The 24,884-nt window shown below is 38.7% G+C and overlaps 1 protein-coding gene and 1 pseudogene across 3 annotated transcripts; both read right to left on the bottom strand.

The window, feature by feature from the left end:
- Positions 1-357: 357 nt before the first annotated feature.
- On the bottom strand, positions 358-4,337 carry LOC143612865 (putative serine/threonine-protein kinase PBL25). Of its 2 annotated transcripts, XM_077086739.1 has the most exons (9): positions 4,147-4,337; positions 3,948-4,084; positions 3,114-3,208; positions 2,088-3,016; positions 1,845-2,005; positions 1,691-1,767; positions 1,292-1,613; positions 1,041-1,183; positions 358-370 (listed from the first exon to the last, which is right to left on the bottom strand). In XM_077086739.1, exons 1-8 carry the CDS (start codon positions 4,334-4,336, stop codon positions 1,061-1,063), a joined length of 2,034 nt encoding a protein of 677 aa, XP_076942854.1. In that variant the 5' UTR covers position 4,337; the 3' UTR covers positions 358-370; positions 1,041-1,060. The 2 variants fall into 2 exon arrangements, with proteins under 2 accessions (XP_076942854.1, XP_076942855.1); XM_077086740.1 differs by lacking the exon at positions 4,147-4,337 and having other exon boundaries at positions 3,114-3,218; positions 3,948-4,036.
- A 6,744-nt stretch (positions 4,338-11,081) lies between these two features.
- Positions 11,082-24,061, bottom strand: LOC143612867 (strychnine-10-hydroxylase-like; annotated as a pseudogene). Its single transcript, XR_013150013.1, has 3 exons — positions 23,103-24,061; positions 21,904-22,665; positions 11,082-11,099 (listed from the first exon to the last, which is right to left on the bottom strand). The product of XR_013150013.1 is annotated as a strychnine-10-hydroxylase-like (transcript).
- Positions 24,062-24,884: the final 823 nt, after the last annotated feature.

The following is a 24,884-nucleotide window of genomic DNA, read 5'->3' as shown; positions in this document are numbered from 1 at the left end:
GATCACTGAACAAGGTTAACCTAGACTTCTAAAAAGCAAAAACCCATTTCACCAAAGCAAAATAAAAAACTTATTAAATTATTCTTCAAATAAACAAGCATGTCATTTCAACTAAATCATACAAAAAGCTCGATATTGTTGAAGAAAAAAAAATGGATTCCATGGATTGTTTATGTTACATCTTTTTTCTTTACGTATTTACTTTATATAGTTTATTATGATATATATATATATATATATATATATATATATATATAACTTTTGTTTACCTTTAATAAATAACAAAAACCCATCACATATTATTTTAAAACTGCTACTGTTCTTCCTTTTCCTTTTTATTGCAATCTTTCCCCGAGACATGTTTTGGTTACTCACCTGCCATAATATCAAAAGTACACTTTTTATAAAAGTTACAAGATTTAATATATACCTTAGGTATATTCGTTTTTATTAATCCCAACTATCATCTTTATCTTTAAGTTGTTGCCGGTCCCAGCTAACGAATTGGCTGATAGCAGTCCCATCTTTTAATGCATCTCATACCAACGGTCCGCCACTAACGGAATCCTAACGCCGTTACTTATAGGTCGTCTGAAAAACGGTTTTGGCCCGAAAAATCACAATTTTTGCTGGAAAACTCAATCTGAACACCGCCACCACCACCAATTGACTCACCACCAACCGGCTCACTACTTGAGCACTACCAACCGATTTCAACGATGGTTCTAGGGTTCCGGCGCCCTCAATAATTGGGGCTTTTACTAGAAAAAAGGTTCCTAAAGGTCTGTCCAAAGTTACAAATATGTTTGGGACGAAAATGTTGAGTTTTCCGGTAAAAATACGAGTTTTTCAGCCAAAAACGTTTTTCCGCCGACCTACAACTAATGGCGTTGGAGTTCTGTTAGTCGCGGATCGTTGGGAACACATATGATAAAAGGTGGGATCGATATATGCCAATTCGTTAGTTGGGACCAGCAGCGACCAAAAGATAATAGCTGAGATTAATAAAAACCTATACATCTATATTTTATGTAAAAAACGCACCAATCTTCCAACCATTTTAGCAGGACAATCCGCGAGAATGGGTCCTCCTCTCGGTTCGCAGGCGACCGCTTCGGTTACCAATGGAATGCAGGTCTGCACCCAAGTAATTCCTTGTTTCTCCTTCCAATACTTTAAGCACCTAACAATATTAATGTAAACAAACACATTAGCATAATGATATGATATCTAAAGTTAACAAACAATAATAAACGACAAACTAACAATAATAATTAAAATAATAACAGACCTTTGACATGGGTGGTCTGCATTCTGGTTCTTTTTGAAGACATAAGGAGGCAGCATGACCGATAGCATGCAACTCGTTAGGAAAATTATGAGGTTGATATGATCCTAACCGTCGGTCCAGCAGATTATGCTTATAAGCTAAAAGATGCACAGGTTCCGTTTGTTCCGGTGTATAAACATCATGCCAAAAATGTTGTGTTTTGTAACATTGTAACTCATTGATTCTTCGACCGGTGATTAGCTCTAACAGTACTAATCCAAAAGCATATATGTCCACTTTCTCTGTTATTATTCCTCCATTGAAGTATTCTGGTGCAAGATACCTGAAACATAAACATGATATATTACATAAAAAAGAAAGATTATGATTTGTTTTTATGGATGAACATGATTGGCATACCCTGAAGTTCCTATGACCCGATCCTCGTCACATGAATCGTATTCAGTGTGTAAGCTAACAAGACCGAAGTCTGCAACCTGGATGAGTAAGGATGCATTTGGTAAATTAGATTAAAAAAAAACTTAATAATTTGGTTTTAATTAACGTGGCGTACCAAAGGCTCGTAATCGTGAGTTAACAGGATGTTTTTAGGCCGCATGTCTCTGTGAACTATGCATCCAACTCTGCAATCTTCATGAAGATACCTTAATCCTGTTGCGGTTCCAATTGCTACTTTCAAACGTGACGACCAGTCTAAATATGTTCTTTTGTTAACTGTTATTCAACAGTCATTGTGTAAGTACATTTAAAGCGTTTAATTATTATAAATCAAGAACTGAAACATGATATTATATACCGTGTAAATGAATGTCCAACGAGCCGTTGCAAACATACTCATACACTAATAACCTTTCATTCCGGTCGATGCAAAAGCCAACCAACAAGACGACATTTTTATGTTGTGCACAGCTTAGTACTTTCACTTCTTTACAGAAATCAGCATCTTCATGGGACCCGGAAAACTTTAACTGTTTAATTGCAACGACTAGACCATCTTTTAGCATACCTTTGTAAACAACCCACAACCGTCCTTCTGCCACAAAGCTTTGATCAGAGAAACCATCAGTAGCTTCTAGAAGCTCACTGTAAAAAAATTGTCTTAACGGTTTCACCAGTGCAGGTGCTTGATATTGACAAAGAGAACACAATGGTGGCGGTAGTGACACTGTTCTTCCCAAAGAAACCGCTTCTCTAATTCCAGAACTAAAGATCTTTTCTTTTGGATATGAAAATTGGGAATTTTGTTTAATAATGGAATGATTTGCAATGTTGTCTTGAGGAACTTTAGAAGATGGATTCGATATTAGTGAGAGAGCTATGATTCGTTCGCCACAAGAGTCTGTTGTATTATGCAGATTGTCATAATTATCTGGTTTATTGATTTGTGATGGTTTTCCTTTGATTAGGTGTTCAAACAACGGGTTCTGTTTGTAAACAAGGAAAACAGACGACGTGACCGAGTTTGATAACAGGTTTTTATTACAAGTTTGCGGATGGAAAACAGATGTTTCTTCAGGGCTGCTGACTGGAGTGGAATGATTCACACCATGGCCTAAAAGTTTTTCAGGATCTGCAGTCGGTGATGAAGCTGCTGAAAAGAAAGGTGTTTGAAGCTCGTCGGGTCGACCCAGATTAAGCTTCAGGACTTTGGGTACAGAACCGTTCATCACCACAATATTGCAATGCAGTTCCTCCATGCAGTGTTTAAGTTCTTGTTTCAATTTCCTGATTCAAACAACATAAAACCATTTGACTCTTGAAAATAAAAAATTGGACTCTAATCTGATTCATACAATGAGATAATAGTTTTACTTCTATTTACTTATCCAATACGACCCAATTGGCGGCGTTATACTTCGCTTGAGCTGACACAGAGCCCACCTGTGTACCTGACACCACCTTGATCTGCACCATTACCTACAGTTGACTAGTTGAGGTCAATATGAATTTCATCCTAACTGATAGCAATTCTCTGTGTGTAACCGGGCAATAGTTGTCAATAGTGAATAGCGGGAAAAAGAGACAAGCTACCTATACGTTACGTAGCGATATCGACGAAATAGTGCCCTCTAGTTCATGTTTAGCAATAAAGTAGTAGAAAGTTTAAGAAATGTTTCGCATTCAAGTAGTAAACTATTGTAGCAATTATACACAATAAATAAACATTCACACCACCAAATTAGCAATTATAATCGGTAAATAAACATACATCACTAAAATAGCTAAAAAAGTAAACAAATAAATTAATAAAAATAAATAAAAATTACAGAACAGTCGCTATTTGGTCGCTAAACACCCTATAGCAACATATGACTTATACGCTACGTGGTGCGCTATATCAAGCGCTATTGTCGCAATTGACAACTATGAACTGGGCAGTGTTGTAAAAATCGCGATTAGGCACCGATAATTAAGCGGAAATCGGAGGGCTACTGATTCCATTTCACCTAGACGACCACTAAATCAGTCGAATTTCAGTCAAAATTGGTCAAAATCCTTGAAGTATTTGAAAAACAAACTATATATAAAATTTTGTATATAGATAAATTTGAAAAATGACATATAAAATTCCAATCCGGTTAATCCCCTTGACAGATTCTGCATCTAATTGCAATGGAGCAACTATTATGCAAATGTAAATAATAATATTTGTTACCTCAAATTGATTTTGAAATTGTAGGACCATCCGTGAACAAGTTTCTGAGATCTGACATATCCGATCCGGTAAATTAACACAATCTTCACTTTTATGGCAGTCTCCATTCAACCGTCGCCATCTCCAAAACTTCTGACCTGCAATACGTTATCATTACCACCGACATAATAAAACAGTAACTGATGCATGGGTTACTTACTTGTTTTGTTGCTGGAATATACTGCCAGCAGCATAACACAATCACCCGGATGAACCACATGGGTAAGAGCCCAGGCCAAAGCTTCCTTTGAGACTATCTTCTCATATGCTTTCACGGCCACGATCACATTCTCCGGCAACTTACGGCGTGCTTTTTCAACGGGATGTTCGTGTTGTTTTGGCGCGAACATTGATGGGCTTTGGCCGGGAGATGTAAATTGAAGAACCGGTGACAAATTGGGGATGAATTGAAGGAAGCTTGTATTTAAGTGGGAAAATGAGGCGGCTCCAGAGTTTCATTTATTTCCGAGAGCTGACAACTCGCTTTCTTAAACTATATTTTTAAATATTATGATACTAGTTTTAGAGCCCCGTGTCACACCACACGGGACAAGTAAAACAAATAATTACATAGCGTAAATGAAAAAAAAATGTATTATATTTATACTTGTATCTATACAATGTGTATATAAATTGATTTTATTTATATCACAAAATGATTTTTTTAAATGAACTAAATAAAAAAATGTCCGTGCAAAAACGTACCCGAGAATGCTTCTTTCTATTGAAAAATTCATTCTCGGTGTCATATATGTATGAAAGAATTTTGGTTATGAACTAATTTCGGAAATAAGACTTCTCATATGATAGTAGTTCTAACATTTCAACCAAAATACAAAAGGAGCGTTACCTTTATTGATATATTTATCAATTTACCAACCATCAAAGAAAAGTAAAACATTAAATTGTAACAATGGATATTCTTCAAGAACTATGTTTTTCTGAGCTACACCATGAAAAATATTTTGATAAGTTTCAGAGGGCTTTTCGACTTTGTCATAATGACAACATAAAAAACACATTAACCCATTCAATTTTGTGAATATTTTGTTTCATTTGAGCATAGTTTAGCATGTCATGCTTCCCATACGATGTTCTAATCACCATTAAAAGAAAAATTAATATTGATATAAATATTTCAAATTTGATAAAAGTTAAGCATTGATAGGCATGGGGTGGCATGTCGAAAGTGTTCGCAATGTTTTCTTAAAATTTAATAGTTGAGGGGAAAATAGTCAGTTTGTCAAATCCCGAACCTTTTGATTATTTCAAAAAATGCCCTTAAAAATAAATTTGAAACCCGAATCATGTTTAAAATTTTAACTTTCATACTTTTGACATTTTAAAGTCAACACTTTGAACCCATGACAAATTTGACGATAAATCCATTCTGCATTCTCAAATTTTTAAAAATACTCAAAATTTTCATTTTTGACCCTAACAAATTTTGACCCAAAATGTAGTTAACTTATACCAGACAATCTATTTACCAACTTTTGACCCATAAAATCAAATTTAAGTTCTACAAAAAAACCCGAAACAATTTTTATTTGAGAAACATGATTTGTTGTTGATTTTTGTAATTCACCAAGTATTTTGAATATATAGTAAAATAATATGTTAATAATTATATTTATAAAAATATATAGATATTATATAAATATAGTGTAAAAGGAAAATGAATAATTATTGATTTATTATATATATTAGGGTATATTAGTTTTGGAGGGAAAAAATTATGAAAATTAATCAAAACATGACAAGTGTCCACATTTATTTTACTTTATTAGAATAGGTAGATTTTATAAAAATATGTTTTAAGCTCGTAAATAGTTAAAATAAGACAGTTATATAACCTTAAAAAGATGTTCAATAATTGGAATCGAGTTGTTACCTGGAGTGAATTGGTTTGGCAAGAATCGCTTAGAAAACGACAACCGCAGGGTTGAAATCGGGTTGTAATCCTATACTTCAAACCTGGTCAAACGCGGTTAAATCTGACCTGAATTGATTAAACCCGATCCTTTGACTTTCTTCAATCCGCGTCCAACCCAAATCGGTTTGTACAACCTCTGTAACCGAACAAAAACTTTATTCAGTATTTGCAATTCTAAACATAATATTGGTTATGAAAAAAAAAACACAAGCTAAAATTATTCTAAATATTTTATAGAGTAAAAAAGTTAAAAAAAAAAAAAAAAGTTGAGTAACATGTATATACGTGTACAATATGCGTATATACGTGTATATTTTCCTTAAATGAAATCAACCCTTGCTCCCAAGGCAAGTAGACGATGTTGATATCGTGGGGCATGTTATTGTCAAGACAGGACACACGCCACATGTGATCACATTAATTTTTACAGGTATTATTATGGTAGTTATTGTCAACATTCTTGTGGTGGATGGTGCATTATTAGTTTCTCTCTTTTTGCCAGACAATTGACTACGATTTCTTAATAATTGATTATATTTTACATTGTTTCACTATTTAAATCACAAAGGGGATAGGAAATCGAATTTCAATGAGATGCTTATGAAGTAACGAACTATTTAACAACGCGACATATGTATAAAATTACCTACTTATCATTAACAAATGAATAATTACGCAATTTAAACAACCATAATCACACAAAGGTAGTGTTTGTTTTTTCTCTGAAGATCTTCCTGGCCTCTTATGTCTGCACCGCGCAGACCACGCGCAGATGTTATGGTCTGAAAACTGTTTGTTTTCCGGAAGACATTTCATTAAAAAACGTCTGCGCACCCTCTTCTTGGAGAAGACTTGGACCATCAGCTTTTAACATCTTCCCACATCTTCTCATCAAACCCTTCCATCAACCATAGCAACTCCTCCACCCCTCTCCTCTTCTCCAACATCGCCCCCTTTCCGGCCACCTCACACCTCCGTCGCCCCCTTTCCGGTCACCCCACACCTCCGTCGCCCCCCTTTCCGGCCACCCCACACTTCCGCCGCCACACCCCTGCTGTCGCTATCCCCTATCCAGCCACCCTACACCTCCGTCGCCCCTCCCCTACCTTCGCCGCCCTCTCTCCGACCACCCCATATCTCCACCGCCCTTCGACTACCGCAGGTCCGCCGTCTCCGCCGCCCACTGCCACACATCCACAACTCCAGTCCGTGTATTATTGTTTTGTTGATTTGTGTACTTTACCTATATTTGTATGATTTGTGATGTAATCGATTTGAATTTTTGTATTGGATTATACTATTGAAAGTTTATAAGATCGGAATTTGTTGAAATCAGGTTTAATTGATGTTCGTCGAGTGAGTATTGATGTCGTGTATATTAATTTAGATTTATTTTGTGTAAACGAGCTTGAGCTTGGCTCATTTTGACTTACGAGAGCTCGAGAGTTATTTTTCAATTATTGTTGAATTTTTATTAGTTTTTTTTTAAATAAATTGATTTGTAGAATTTAGTTTGTTGAATTATTATTAGTTTTTGTTCAATTATTAGTTTGTATAATTGTCCAGTTATCATTAGTTTTTTGTTTAAAAAAACTTGTAGAAAGTTTAGGTTTAATGAAGATCTTGTTACATTAGGTTTGCATAAAGTTTAAGTCGTTTGAAGACCTTTTTTATGTTTAAAATTCGGTTTATTTAAATTTCTGTTAATTTTAATAGTTTGCAGACGTGTTAAAAAATAAACAGTCTTCTTTTTGCAGACTGCAGAGTTTTGGTCCACCTCTTCTGCTACAGATGTCTGCAGATGTGGTCCGTAGACTGCAGACATTTTACCTCTTAAAAAACAAACAGCACCAAAATGAATCATCGGCTACTATTATAAATAATTTGAAAAATCTATACTATATAATAAAAAAAAAAACTTTCTAAACGCCACATGCCATCACCAAAGTGATGCTTACAAAATTTTCCCCTCATCTCTTTCATATTAAATACATTTGACACTCTTTCTTATTAATAATTTTGTATTTTATTTTTTTACTTTTTAATATTTCATTTTCTCTTTTTAATAATTCTTTGTTGATTTAAAAAATTTAATACCAACATTAATATGTTATTTTTTATATAAATATATTATATTAGTTATTAATATTAGATTTTTAGAATTACCAATTTCACGTTGATTTTGAATAATGATTCCAAAAATTGAGGTTTTAAATATGTTATATTAATTAAGGTTTTTATAAGAAATGATATTATTGGATGAAGAGGTAACATTAATTAAAAATTAAATTTCAATAAACTTTAACTTATTAAATATATATGATTAATACTAAATACAAGTATTTTTCTTTCAAACCTTGAATAGACAAATTCACTATTGATGCATTCTTAATCTTTATATTAACTTAAATGAGCGGGTTCTCTAACCGGTTAAAGTCTCAAATATGGTTCGGGTTAAAACAGTTGTGACTAGAATGAGTTTCGGTCCACGGGTTAGTTTAAAAAAGTAGCCATTTACAACTTCTTTTTGAATTGACTATTTAATTAACCCATCATTTAGGTTAAGTTCATCATTTTAAAACTCCACAAAAATATAAACACTAGACTACAAGTTTTGGTTTTTTAGGTGGATAAGATAACTTCTTATCTTTGGAATACAAATGTTAGACATTAGCACACTATTAATCATATGATAAATTGACTTTGTATATCCTTATATTATTGAAGATTTCAAAAATATAGATTTATTTAGTTAGCGAGTTATACTTGCATCGGAAAATGAGACCAGCCTAAAAAATTAGCAAACGTTTGATATCCATGTTTCTAGGAGATGAAAAATATTACCATTCTTCAGATGGTATCTATCAAACATAAAATGATACATCACAAGAAAGTATTAGTTTCTTGATGTTTTAAATGGCTCAAAATCTAAGGTTGTTAAGTTATAGGTTAGTCCTAAAAGCCGATGTTGAAGTGATGATGCTTAAAATATTAACTAACAAATTGGTCTATGCAATAAAACTAAACTATATGTGAAAGTAAAACATGATAACCGTGCTGTAAAGCTGAAATCATATCCGAAAGTAATATTGAAACTCACACTTTTATTTTAAAAAAAAATCCTATACCTTTGGATAAAATGATCAATTTCAAAGAATGAAACTTTCACTTTATTTTTGTTTTTACAATGAAGATTAATAAAAGATAAGGTCAATCGTTATAGATGGTTAGTTTGTTTTTGAGACAATTTTTTTTAACTCATGACCAGTTATGTATTGCATTATCCAAAGTTAAAAACAGAAACAATGTGAAACTACTAAGTTTTGACATAGAAATTAAAGTTATAAATAAAACTAAAAATATTGTGCACAAAGAAATATTTAGAGATTTATCAATTTTCTAAACAACTTTTTATTTCCATATGTGTAACGTGTAATTATTATACCATATGATATATCTTTATATCTTTTGAACATATTTTTTGTATTTCGCATTGTGTAATTATTTAAATAATTTATTTATTCTAACCCGTGTGCTACACGAGTAGCTAATCTAGTGTATATAATATATCATAGTATACTCAATTAAAAAATAATAAAAGTCTTGGTTTTATGGTATAATTAAAAAAACAATAATAAAGTATTAAGGTAGCGTTTGGAATGCAAGAATGGAGGTCGGAATGGAATGACTTATTGTGAGGGAATGAAGAAAAATGTATTTGGTTGATTAAAGGAATTGAATGACCCATTACCTAGTCCATTCCATTTCCTCTAAAATACCCCAATTTCATTCCATCCATACCCCATGTTTTTTTTTCATTCCATTCCCTCTTTCACCATACATCACCTCCACCACCCTCCCACTACCACCACCCACCACCATCAACACCCACCACCACCACCACCAACCACCACCGGCGTCACCACCAACCACCACCATTGTCGTCCACCGCTGCTGTTACCGCCACCAACCGCTATCATTAGTGCTAACCGCTAACCACCGCCACCCGTCTGCTGCCACCATCAACCGTTGCCCACCGCCGCCATTGCCACCACCGCCTGCCACCTTCACTGTTACCGTCACCACCCAACACCACCACCACCCACCCACCTCCAACCACCATTATCTCCCGTCACCCACCACCACCATCACCGCCCACCAATGCCACGACCGCGACCTACCTCCCACCACCACCGCCACTCACTACCATTTTAGTTTTATTTTTTCTTTTTTTTCCTACCTACTGAAAATTTTGCAATCATTCATTGCATTCCCATGTAGTAACCAAACATCTCATTGGAATGGTAATAACTCATTTCATTCCATTGTCCATTTCATTCCGTCGTCCATTTCATTACCCCATACCAAACAGAACCTAAAGTTGTTTGATTATTGTTATGTTATGAAACTAGTTTAAAAGAAAACCAAGGCTTTTTCGATTTAGTCATTTCAATCATTTGCAATCTTCTTTATTTACGACGTTGTCAATGGTCTCGATCTTATCCATCAACAAAGTTTAGTAATGGTCCAGATCTATTTCGCGCACTTCTTAATTCTTTAACTTATTTGATTGGGGCTCCATAAATATGCACCCACAAGTTCTCCGCGATTCATGATCTTGAAGGAAAACAATGTCTATACAAAAAAAAAAATCAATTTCAATAAAGAAGCACGAACTGCTTGCCATTTGTTATAACATTGAAAGCAGTGGTGATGGTTGGAGTCTTGGAGAGTTGCGTGGTGATAAATATGTCTCTAGATCCAAAGCAATTTCTAGCTCAATAATATTTCTTTCTGTCGTTTGAGTTAATTAAAACAAGTACTCACAGGAACTGGGGGAACCTGTGATGGCAAATATAGGAAAGCTTTAGATTATGGAAAACACGAGGTTTATTTATGTTATGTCGTTTAAATTAATTAAATAGTTTTCAGGATTGAATTTGTAGACCGTTGTAAGACAACTTAATTACTTTTTAGTGTTTGCAAACTTTAACGAAATCGTTAATAATAACTTTAATAACTGCACAATCTGACGTACAGTACAATGCATAATAATGTAAATACTTATGGAAATCACTAGTTTAAAATATGAATTGAAAGCTTAATTGCTTTCAACAACATATTTAAAGGAAAATAAAAACCACATAAGAGATTGAGGTCTCTTTGTTCTTACTATCCTTAAATAAAGATTAACCAGGCCCGTCTTCGAAAATGATAAAAAAAAATTTAGGCCTCGTGCGAGACAAATTTTGGGCCTCCTCCTTATAACATAAACTAATCGATTATATATTAAAAAAAACCACAATACAAGTACAACTGTTATAAAATAAACAAAAAAAAAAAGTAGTGTATCAAAATAATTGAACTTAAGCGAATTTTGAGGCTCTCCTAGCGTTTTGGAAAGCAAAGCTCTCGAACAAGTCTTTATAGTCCATACTTTCTAATATTTCACTTTCAATAGATATCATTGCCAATCCGTTAAGTCTTTCTTGCGACATTGTCGATCGCAAATAAGACTTCAACAACTTCAATTTTGAAAAGCTTCTTTCGGCCGATGCCATCGTGACCGGAATTGTCAAAAGCACTTTATATGCATTTATAGCATTAGGGAAATGACCAAGCTACTTGATATTATTTAAAGCATCAAAAGGGCTAACAATGTGACTCGGTAAGAATGTCTCAATCAACTTCAACTCCAAATAAAGTTCATTAGCATCGACGTCTGATTCTTCTTTATATTTCAATGCATCTTGGAGACGATAACAAAAAGACTTAAGATCTTTTTCATTAAGTGTCTTTAACTTTTTAGGAAACAAAAAACCAAATATTTTTTCAAAATTTTGGTATTGATCGAATTTTGTTTCAAGAGAAACTATAGCTTGATCAACAATGCATAAAAAGTAATTGACTTTGAAATCCTCCTCAGGTGAAAATGTAACTTCTTCTACACTTGAAGTCTCATCAAAATACTCTCTCAAAAAAGTTAATAGTAAAAAAAAAATTCCATCTTCAAAGAGATGAACGAGGTGTCAGACATGAGACAGTCGTCACAAAAAACACACTTTTGTATTATAACAAAATACAATTTTGTATCAAAAACCCACTTGAAGCATACATCAATGAAAATTATACTTCAAGTTTAACTATACCTAAAATCAAATTTCAATTTTACAAGCATAAAATTAACAAAAAGTAATTAAAAATTATGCATTAAAAAAATCATAATTAAGGTATGCCTTAAATAAAAGCAACGCTGATGTACACACATATAACATATTGTTTTTTGTTTTTTTTGGTTTTTGTTAATTTGATTAATTGTACACACGTCTCCAGTTCCAGCTTTGTGACACCCGGTAAATTCCCAATCCCTTAAACCAAGTAATCAACCTAAATATTAGGTAATTATGTCATATGCGCCTTGCGCGAGCGCGCCATATTAGAAACAGCGCGTGCATTTGTTATGTGCGCCCTGCGCGAGCGCGCCATGTTAGAATCAGCGCGTGCATTTGTTATGTGCGCCCTGCGCGAGCGCGCCATGTTAGAATCAGCGCGTGCATTTGTTATGTGCGTCCTGCGCGAGCGCGCCATGTTAATCAGCGCGTGCATTTGTTATGTGCGCCCTGCGCGAGCGCACCATGTTAAGAACCAGCGTGGGAATATGTTATATGCGCCATGCGCGAATGTTTTGGCTTTATGTTTTCATGTACCTTAACGTTATGTTGTCTAATGGGTTGACCATCCCGCATGATGCTAAGGCGGGTGCATCCTAAATCGTTTATGCGCGTGCGGAAGGGAACTAACCTCCCCGCATGGCGGGAACATTGAGAGCTAGTTTGTCTGAAGCTCCAAGATGGAATTGACTTCAACATAACTGATCACTATGTTGAAATACCAAGACCACCTGGAGAATCTACAAATGAAACTCAATGTCCCTAACTGCGAGAAGGTTACGTGCCTACCCGCAGCAAAGAAATGTCCTTCACGCAGAAAGCTATGCGCACAAAGTGATACGCACAGAACACTCAGTCTATTCTCCAGACGTAAGGAGATTACTCCCGCCCAAAAGGAAACAGTAGCGTGTTTCAGAGATTTTCCACTTTTTACTGTACACTGACAAAAGTACCTGAAAAAGCACACTGTAACATGAAAAGTCAACTGTCAGCCACCCTATTCTCACCAACCCCAGACCTGCATGTCCTGACCAAATCAAATCAAAATCTTTTATCCACTACTCCACTTTTAAATAAATAATAATAATTTCCATACTTTATCATCATTACACCTAGATATGAAAAGATTACAATCCCCTAAAGCAAGGGATTGTGTTCCCTTGAGTTTGACTATAAATATGTAACCTAAGTTATCACCCAAACACACTTCAAACTTCTCTCTTAAGAACTGCAAACTTGCACTAATCATCTCCCAACCATCCGATCCTGTTACTAGGTAAGCCGAGAATATAACCTTGAGATCTACCTTCCAACCCTTATATTCTCCTATTTCTTGATCTTAATATATATACTTCTTAATCGTATTCTAGACCTTCAATTCAAAGGCCAACACCAAGAAAACCCGAATCTCGATTTAATCCCTTAACAAGAACCACAGGTGAGTCTCACAGCCCCTATTTTCACTGTTTTCACTATTTTTAAACTGTTTTCGGGGCGAGGGACACGTACTTAAATTACGATTTATCATGGTATACTTACAAGTTATGTAAACGATTATGTTTAAATTATGTTTCATGATGAGCAATGCAAACGGTTATCTTTGGTTTACAATGTATGTGCGCCAGAATTCGAGTAAGTGATCACTTTACCATTGGAACTCTAAGGGTAGGGACTGCTGGTTTGATCCGCCCACTCGTAGGGGTCGCACCTCTTACACAGACGAGTGCCTAGTATGGTCATGGGGCAGTACTATGGGTTTGAGCCCGCTCGTAGAGGTCGCTCCTCTTACGCAGACGAGCGCCTTGTTTTCCGGCACAACGTCTGCGCGTAACCCGCGGGACGGTATTATTCGCTCGTAGTGGCAGCGCCACTTACACAGACGAGCACGATTTTTCAGAAGTGTCCGCGCGTAACCCGCGGGACAGTATTACTTGTTTCGCTCGTAGTGGCAGCGCCACTTACACAGACGAGCACAGTTCCCAGAAATGTTCGCAGCGTAACCCGCGGAACGATTTTATCAGAATATGTTGATAGAACTATGTTTTACCAAGCATGTGTTTTAATGATGCTATCAGAATTATGTTTCAGAATGATTTTTATCAAGATTATGATGCAATACGATTTATCAAGTTACTAAAACTTGTGAACTCACTCAGTTTATACTGATTCAAATGTTTTACGTGTCTTTCAGGAGATAACTAAGTAGCGCATGGAGTCACACTTAGAGCACCTCACGCTGAACATCTAAAACTAGCTTTTTGGAAGATTTTAGTTCTATCCCTTCGATGCGCGTGGTTGTTCTCGCCGCGCAAGGGGATATGGCGTGGAAATCTTCAACAGTTTTTATACTTGGATGATTTTATGTAATTTTTAAACAATGTAATGTATTTGTATTAAACATTTCATGCGCAATGAAAATCTTATCTTGAATGTTTGCAATGGCCCGTGCTTAAGTATCAATCCCCACTCGCGCGCGCCCGGCTGTTTCCGCCGTTCAGGGCCGGGTGTGACAGATTGGTATCAGAGCACTGGTTATAGCGAACTAGGAAAAGAAGTTTTAACCTAGACTATAACCGTTGGGGAATCGCATGAAATATTTTTTTTTTCAAAGAAAATATTTTCAAAAGAAACTATACACACACTTAGGAACACGGGTCACACAGTGTCTAGTGAATAAAGATAAAGAACATTATGTGCTCAGAGTACATGCGCTAAGTTTAATATATTTTCACTCTTTTAAAGCGAGAATGCCTCCAACCAGAGCCAAGGGAATTACCATGACACCCGAGGAACTCGCGGAAATAATCGCGCATGCGATTGCGACACATGAGGCCAGCAAGGCCGAATCAAGTCAGGGTCGTCAGAACGAGACCCCAGAACCCGATTCAGGAGCCTTGGACAAAGGGTGCTCCTATAAGACATTTATGGCCTGTAGGCCTTGGCCATTCAAGGGTACCGAAGGGGCCATTGGGCTCTACAACTGGATTGACAAGATGGAGACAGTTCTCTCCATTAGCAGATGTAGTGAGAACCAGAAGGTTCTTTACGCGACATGCATGTTCCAAGAAGCAGCTTCGTCTTGGTGGAAACTTCAAGTGAAGACTTTGGGGCGAGAAGTTGCTCTTCACAAGACCTGGGAAGAACTGAAGGAAATGATGATGAGAAAGTTCTGCTCTCGCGCAGAAATCCAGAGTCTGCAGCAGGAATTCTGGAACCACACCATGGTAGGAACGGATATCGACGCCTACAACAACCGGTTCAACGAGCTTTGCCAGTTGGTACCAGACATGGCAAACACGGAGGAAAAGAAGATCGAGAGGTATATTTTTGGGTTACCTCCTGTTGTTAGGGTTCCGCTCAACGCCGCAGCGCCTCCAACCTTTGATGAGGCGGTAGCGCGGGCCATCACCCTTACAAGGGATACGGTCCGTGCGGGTATGTTGACTACGCGCGGAAACGAGCAGCGAACCTCTGACTCCAAGAGGAAATGGAACTCTCACCACCGAGGGTCCGACTCCAAGCAGCCACCGTTCAAGAAGCAGGAAAGCGCAAGGGTTTACGCGATCCAAGCCGCGGAGCCATCAAGGAAAGGATACAACGGGCCTCGCCCATGGTGCAACAAATGCAAGTATCACCACGAGGGTGAATGCGCAAGAATCGAATGCGCCAAATGTGGCAGACCAGGGCACAAGACGATGAATTGTCGTGTCAGAGAAGCTGGAGCAAGCGACAACTGCTACGCATGCGGGAAGCCAGGGCATTTTAGTCGGGATTGCCCGCAAAAGGGAAACCAAGCTCGCGGGAGAGCTTTTGTGATCGGCGCAGGCGAAGCTAAAGAAGAGCCGAATGTGGTAACCGGTACGTTTTTGCTTAACGGACATTTTGCATCTGTCTTATTTGATACTGGCGCTGACCTAAGTTTTATATCCGCTGAGTTTAAAGACTCCCTAGGCCTAGCAACCAGTAGGCTAGACACGCCTTATACTATAGAACTAGCCAATGGTAGGCAGTTATGCGCGAACGAAAGAACTGAACAATGTGTTATAGTCATGGGAGGTCACGGGTTCAATATTAACTTGTTGCCAATAGACTTGGGAAGTTTTGACATCGTGGTAGGTATGGATTGGTTAGTCGAGAACCGCGCGGAAGTTATTTGCCATGAGAAGCAGGTTCGGATCCCACTGTTGAACGAAGAAACCTTGGTAATTCAAGGGGAAAGAAGGGGAGTTGCGACAAAACTGATTTCGTGCCTAAAGGCGCGCAAGTGCCTAAGGAAAGGGTGCTACGCCTTCCTGGCGCATGTCGTAGAGAAAAAAGGAGATGAGCGAAGAATTGAAGACTTACCAGTAGTGCGCGAATTTCCAGAAGTTTTTCCTGAAGATTTGCCCGGATTGCCGTAGCCGCGACAAGTAGAATTTCGTATTGATTTAGTCCCAGGAGCTGCGCCAGTAGCTCGAGCGCCTTATCGATTAGCTCCATCCGAGATGCAAGAGCTATCCAATCAGTTACAGGAACTATTGGATAAGGGTTTCATACGCCCAAGCTTTTCACCTTGGGGAGCTCCAGTACTGTTTGTTAAGAAGAAGGATGGTTCCTTCCGGATGTGTATTGACTACAGGGAGCTGAACAAGCTGACAGTCAAGAATCGGTACCCTTTACCGAGGATTGACGACTTATTTGACCAGTTGCAGGGATCCAGTTATTATTCAAAGATAGATCTACGGTCAGGATACCACCAACTTAGGGTCCATGAGGAAGATGTGCCGAAAACAGCCTTCCGAACTAGATACGGCCATTATGAGTTCTTAGTGATGCCCTTCGGGCTAACTAATGCGCCGGCTGTATTCATGGATCTGATGAACCGCGTGTGCAAACCATACTTGGACAAGTTTGTGATTGTGTTTATAGATGATATTCTGATTTACTCTCGGACCAAGGCCGAGCATGCGCAACACCTGAGATTGATTTTGGAATTGTTGAGGAAAGAAAAGTTGTATGCGAAGTTTTCCAAGTGCGAGTTTTGGCTTAGAGAAGTTCATTTTCTCGGTCACGTTGTAAACGAGAAAGGAATACACGTTGATCCTTCCAAAGTCAAGGCCATCGAAAACTGGGAAGCGCCAAAAACCCCAACTGAGGTGAGGCAATTCCTAGGACTAGCTGGCTACTATCGACGCTTCATTGAGAACTTCTCCAAGATAGCTCTACCACTGACCGCGCTAACTCAGAAAGACAAGAAGTTTGTTTGGGGCGAAAATCAGGAAACAGCATTTCAAATGTTAAAACAGAAGTTATGTAGTGCGCCAATTCTGTCTCTGCCCGAGGGGACGGATGACATTGTCGTTTACTGCGACGCTTCACATCAGGGACTCGGATGTGTCCTTATGCAGCGAGACAAAGTCATAGCGTATGCCTCGCGCCAACTCAAGACCAATGAAAAGAACTACACAACGCATGATCTGGAACTTGGAGCGGTTGTCTTCGCGCTAAAGATTTGGCGCCATTACCTCTATGGTACAAAGTGTATAATTTTTACGGATCACAAGAGCCTTCAACATATATTTGATCAAAAGGATTTAAACATGAGGCAACGAAGATGGGTGGAGTTGTTGAATGATTATGATTGTGAAATTAAGTACCACCCTGGAAAGGCGAATGTGGTAGCAGACGCGCTAAGTAGGAAGGAGCGAATAAAAACGCTGCGAGTCAAGGCTCTAAGGTTGACCATTCACGCAGATCTCTCTACCCGCATCCGAGACGCTCAGCAAGAAGCCTTGAAACCAGAGTTTGTTAAAAACGAATCCCTTGGGGGTATGATTAAGGATTTGGAGCTCAAAGAGAACGACACTCGATATTTTGCTAACCGCATATGGGTCCCTCTCAGGGGAGGATTGCGCGAGCAAGTATTAAACGAAGCTCACAAGACACGGTATTCCGTACATCCTGGCGCAGACAAGATGTACCATGATGTTAAAGCGCTGTATTGGTGGCCCAATCTTAAAGGCGCCATCGCGACGTATGTCAGTAAGTGCCTGACGTGTTCGAAGGTAAAGGCTGAATACCAGAAGCCGTCGGGGTTGCTTCAACAGCCAGAAATTCCCATGTGGAAGTGGGAACAAATCTCTATGGACTTCATCACCAAACTGCCAAGGACACCTGGGGGTTACGACACGATCTGGGTTATTGTGGATCGGCTAACTAAGTCAGCGCACTTCCTGCCGATCAAGGAAACCGATAAGATGGAAAAGTTAGCCCGATTGTATATTCGAGAAGTAGTTTCAAAACATGGAGTCCCAGTGTCCATCATTTCTGATAGAGATAGTCGGTTCACCTCAAGATTTTGGAGATCGTTACAAGGGGCTTTAGGTACTCGTCTTGACATGAGTACGGCATATCATCCTCAAACGGATGGGCAAAGCGAGCGAACAATCCAGACATTGGAAGATATGCTACGCGCGTGCGCAATCGATTTCGGAGGTAGCTGGGATACTCATCTCCCATTGGTTGAATTTTCTTACAACAACAGCTATCACACAAGCCTCAAGGCTGCGCCGTTTGAAGCTTTGTATGGGCGCAAGTGTAGATCCCCACTGTGCTGGGCTGAAGTGGGTGACAAGCAAATGACTGGTCCAGAATTGATCCAAGAAACAACAGACAAGATTTTTCAGATAAGGGATCGCCTTAAGACAGCGCGCGATAGACAGAAGAGCTACGCAGATGTGCGAAGGAAACCATTGGAATTTCAAGTAGGGGGTAAAGTACTTTTGAAAGTCTCTCCATGGAAAGGAGTCCCCCGTTTCGGCAAGCGAGGAAAGTTGAATCCGCGCTTCATCGGACCATTTGAGATCCTGGAAAGGATCGGTCCGGTTACTTATAAACTCCGTTTACCCGCCGAACTCAGTGGAGTTCATGATACGTTTCATGTGTCCAACCTCAAAAAGTGTTTATCTGATGAAACGTTGATTTTACCGTTGGAAGAGATTCACATCGACAAACAACTGCACTTCGTAGAAGAGCCTATAGCCGTAACCGATTGGAAAGAAAAAAAGTTGCGCAGAAGTCGAATTAAGTTAGTAAAGGTGCAATGGAACTCAAGGCGTGGGCCTGAATTCACTTGGAAAGAGAAGATCAAATGCGCCAGAAATACCCACACCTCTTTCAGAGCATGGCTTCTGCCAGCAACGTCTCCTAAATTTCGGGACGAAATTCGCTTAACAGGGAGAGAATGTGACACCCGGTAAATTCCCAATCCCTTAAACCAAGTAATCAACCTAAATATTAGGTAATTATGTCATATGCGCCTTGCGCGAGCGCGCCATATTAGAAACAGCGCGTGCATTTGTTATGTGCGCCCTGCGCGAGCGCGCCATGTTAGAATCAGCGCGTGCATTTGTTATGTGCGCCCTGCGCGAGCGCGCCATGTTAGAATCAGCGCGTGCATTTGTTATGTGCGTCCTGCGCGAGCGCGCCATGTTAATCAGCGCGTGCATTTGTTATGTGCGCCCTGCGCGAGCGCACCATGTTAAGAACCAGCGTGGGCATATGTTATATGCGCCATGCGCGAATGTTTTGGCTTTATGTTTTCATGTACCTTAACGTTATGTTGTCTAATGGGTTGACCATCCCGCATGATGCTAAGGCGGGTGCATCCTAAATCGTTTATGCGCGTGCGGAAGGGAACTAACCTCCCCGCATGGCGGGAACATTGAGAGCTAGTTTGTCTGAAGCTCCAAGATGGAATTGACTTCAACATAACTGATCACTATGTTGAAATACCAAGACCACCTGGAGAATCTACAAATGAAACTCAATGTCCCTAACTGCGAGAAGGTTACGTGCCTACCCGCAGCAAAGAAATGTCCTTCACGCAGAAAGCTATGCGCACAAAGTGATACGCACAGAACACTCAGTCTATTCTCCAGACGTAAGGAGATTACTCCCGCCCAAAAGGAAACAGTAGCGTGTTTCAGAGATTTTCCACTTTTTACTGTACACTGACAAAAGTACCTGAAAAAGCACACTGTAACATGAAAAGTCAACTGTCAGCCACCCTATTCTCACCAACCCCAGACCTGCATGTCCTGACCAAATCAAATCAAAATCTTTTATCCACTACTCCACTTTTAAATAAATAATAATAATTTCCATACTTTATCATCATTACACCTAGATATGAAAAGATTACAATCCCCTAAAGCAAGGGATTGTGTTCCCTTGAGTTTGACTATAAATATGTAACCTAAGTTATCACCCAAACACACTTCAAACTTCTCTCTTAAGAACTGCAAACTTGCACTAATCATCTCCCAACCATCCGATCCTGTTACTAGGTAAGCCGAGAATATAACCTTGAGATCTACCTTCCAACCCTTATATTCTCCTATTTCTTGATCTTAATATATATACTTCTTAATCGTATTCTAGACCTTCAATTCAAAGGCCAACACCAAGAAAACCCGAATCTCGATTTAATCCCTTAACAAGAACCACAGGTGAGTCTCACAGCCCCTATTTTCACTGTTTTCACTATTTTTAAACTGTTTTCGGGGCGAGGGACACGTACTTAAATTACGATTTATCATGGTATACTTACAAGTTATGTAAACGATTATGTTTAAATTATGTTTCATGATGAGCAATGCAAACGGTTATCTTTGGTTTACAATGTATGTGCGCCAGAATTCGAGTAAGTGATCACTTTACCATTGGAACTCTAAGGGTAGGGACTGCTGGTTTGATCCGCCCACTCGTAGGGGTCGCACCTCTTACACAGACGAGTGCCTAGTATGGTCATGGGGCAGTACTATGGGTTTGAGCCCGCTCGTAGAGGTCGCTCCTCTTACGCAGACGAGCGCCTTGTTTTCCGGCACAACGTCTGCGCGTAACCCGCGGGACGGTATTATTCGCTCGTAGTGGCAGCGCCACTTACACAGACGAGCACGATTTTTCAGAAGTGTCCGCGCGTAACCCGCGGGACAGTATTACTTGTTTCGCTCGTAGTGGCAGCGCCACTTACACAGACGAGCACAGTTCCCAGAAATGTTCGCGCGTAACCCGCGGAACGATTTTATCAGAATATGTTGATAGAACTATGTTTTACCAAGCATGTGTTTTAATGATGCTATCAGAATTATGTTTCAGAATGATTTTTATCAAGATTATGATGCAATACGATTTATCAAGTTACTAAAACTTGTGAACTCACTCAGTTTATACTGATTCAAATGTTTTACGTGTCTTTCAGGAGATAACTAAGTAGCGCATGGAGTCACACTTAGAGCACCTCACGCTGAACATCTAAAACTAGCTTTTTGGAAGATTTTAGTTCTATCCCTTCGATGCGCGTGGTTGTTCTCGCCGCGCAAGGGGATATGGCGTGGAAATCTTCAACAGTTTTTATACTTGGATGATTTTATGTAATTTTTAAACAATGTAATGTATTTGTATTAAACATTTCATGCGCAATGAAAATCTTATCTTGAATGTTTGCAATGGCCCGTGCTTAAGTATCAATCCCCACTCGCGCGCGCCCGGCTGTTTCCGCCGTTCAGGGCCGGGTGTGACAAGCTTCTTGATGCAAAGTAATAAAAAATTAAAAATCATTCATAGTATCATACCTGATTACCTTGAATACTTTCTATTCCAAGAATTCTCGTTCAGCCTCCAATAGATCGTTGCTTGCCTGCTTGGGTATAATAGGGTGTTTTTTTAATTGGGCTCTTCATATTAAACAAGGTATAATAAAATTTAAAGCTATTGGGCCCTCAGAAAATTTGGGCCTCGTGCCACTGCACGGGCTGCACGGCCCAAAAACCGGCCCTAAGATTAACCAAACACACCACATTACTTTATTACATATTAATAAAACATATATAAGTTGCGCCTTTAGTACGAAATATATTGTTGCTGGAGTGGCGTTTGTAGACGATCTAAATGCGATAATTCATGATCCTACATGATACATATTAGAGGACAAACGAGGGGCAACGAGAACCTCAAGTGGTGTTTCTTTGCTGCTACTCAACCCATGGCTCTCCCTCATATCAATAGGTTCATTTGTTGGATTTTTAAGTGTGAACTGTTGTATCAAACTTGCTAAAGTTAAATGCAAAGCCTGCAGGGCAAACGAAACACCAGGACATATTCTTCTACCACCACCAAATGGAAGCAATTCAAAATGTTTTCCTTTTGCATCGATATCCTTTTTAGTCTTCAAAAATCTTTCTGGCTGAAATTTATCTGGTTCTGACCACACATTAGGATCACGATGCATTTTCTTAAGATTTACTAGCAAACGTGTTCCTATTGGGATGTTGTAGCCACCCACAATACATTCCTCAATGGATTCGTGAGGAACAGAAAGAGGTCCAGCTGGGAATAAACGAAATGTTTCTTTGATGATGGCATCTAGGTAGACTAAATTCTTCAAGTCCGATTCCTCTACCAGTCTGTCCTTTCCAACATGCTCATTAATTTCATGTTGGGCGATTTCTATTGATTTTGGGTTGTTTAGCAGCAAAGACAAAGCCCATGTTAATGTTATTGCTGTTGTGTCCAAGCCTGCTGCTAGTAGTTGCTGTAACATTCAATGTATATTAGCAATGCATATATCAACTAAGAATGTTTACTGTCTAGTTCAGCTGGGTTTGATAAAAGTTTTGTTTCGAACTGCTAACCACGGTTTTAAAAAATGACAAAAGAACCGTCGTTCTTATGCTTTTATGATTTAACGGTTTGAGACCAAAAAAATTATTTTTCTCAAAAGCATAATTTTCTATTAAGTTTTCAAAGACCATACTTCATACTCCTAAAATGAAATAAATAAACGATAATTTCATCACCGGTTCAATTTACACAACTGATTTCAAGTTTCAAACCATTAATACCAAACCATGACTTTCTTTGGTTTGGTCTAGTCGGTTCGTGGTTCATTAACACATTGAAAAGCTTATAACCTAGCTTCGAATATACAACAGTTAATGAACTATATATGTTTGCATGATACACACTTACTAGGCATGTGGATTTTATAATTATATCATGGTCAACATCAGGAAATTCGTCTTCTGAGGCATCTTGAAGAATTTTAATGAGCACATCTATGAACACTTGGCTGCCTTCAAGTTCCTGTGCTGATCCTCCATGTATCAATCTACGTTCCTTTAACCATTGCTCAAAAAACATGTCCAACTCTTTCCCTGTCTGCTTCATTGCTTTCTTGTATCCACCCATTTAAGATAAGGGATATAATCAGATACCACAAATGCCCCTAATAACTCGAAAAACTTCCTTACTACCCTTTGAAATCGAACTCCTTCTTCATTGTTGGAAGACAACCTCCTTCCTGAATTAATCCTTACTAAAATGTTTAATAAATAGTTCCCCAACCATTGACTCATATCCACCTTCACCTTACCCGAATTGCTACACCTTTTGTTGTTTATCCAAGCTTCATATATATCCGTAACGGATGCTCTAAGCTCTGAAACCCGAACATGCTCAAGAGACTCAACTCGTTGTTGAGAAAGAACCTCAAGCACGATTATCTTGCGCATTTTTCGCCAGTAATCTCCGTACGGAGCAAAGCCAAACACGGCATAGTTGTAGGCCATGAGTTCTACTGCCGTTGCTTTGGGTCGACTAGCAAAGGCCTTGTCATTTGTGGTAAAGCACTCCTTAGCTATGTCTGCATTACTCACCACCAAAACTTGGTGAACACCGAGCTTGATAGTGAAGATAGGACCGTGCTTATCGGCCATGTTACCTAGCACGTTGTGAGGTAGCTCAGGCCCACCAAGAAGGTGAAGGTGTCCGATTATAGGCCATGCGCCCTTTGCTTGAGGTGGTTTTCTGTTTTTTCCTCTCTTTGCCATCTTTCTGTTGATGACGTGGAGTAGGAAAGCTAGTAGAATGAAAGATAAATAGGTGGTTGGTGTGATGGCTGATAGCTGTGAAAGATGGAACTCCATGGATTCGTTGAAGAACTAGGTCTTTGAATGCACACTGAAATAAGAGACATGGAAGATATATATACCGAAACCGAATCCTACCAGAACTAAAAATTAAAAGAGTTTATTTAAAAAAAATTGTCTCGCGTAATCCTTAAAAATGAACTATAATATGTCCAAAACAATACTAACACGTGATTTAAATCAATTAATAACTAGACATAAATAGCTGATTTACGGATTAGGTCCTTTAAAATGTTTACTTTCAGGCGGTGTCCTTTATATGGCGTGTTTTCTTGCTTTTCATCCTTTAGACTAACGACCATTTAAAAAGTCAGTTAAATCATGACATGTGATAAGCATGTGAGGGCAAAATAGTAATTTCATCCCTAATATAATAGTACCCTTAAATTTAAAAACAAAATAACTTAAAAATCAATATTTGTTTGACCCATCGGTTTTTTAATTAATAATAAAAATTATATAGAAGTAAATACATATAATATACATTCCCTGCAACCATGATTGCCACCGCCTGTAGTATTCTTTTCGCCGCTAACGGCCGGGTGACACTGCCACCGCCATCACGCCGGAAAGTCATTGGAAGTTTCCGGTGATTTTGGGGTTTTCACATATTTATAACGACGATCTAGGTAGCTTGTAGGTTATCACAGATCTGCAACGGTGATTTGGGGTTTCACCACCTCCATCCCTTTTCGCCCGCCGCTGCTTGAACCTGAAGCACCGACGTCGACACACCGAAACCCTAAATGAACACCTAAATTAAATTCGCCCACCACCACCACCACAAACCATGGAAGTTTTCAGAGATTTGATTTTGGCTTTT

Source organism: Bidens hawaiensis, unplaced genomic scaffold (assembly GCF_021521415.1).
Source record: "Bidens hawaiensis isolate Kalapana, Puna unplaced genomic scaffold, B.hawaiensis_p1.1 tig00035879_1, whole genome shotgun sequence".
Lineage (NCBI taxonomy): Eukaryota > Viridiplantae > Streptophyta > Magnoliopsida > Asterales > Asteraceae > Bidens > Bidens hawaiensis.
Note: the sequence above shows the minus strand (reverse complement) of the source record. Positions and strands in the feature narration are given on the sequence as shown.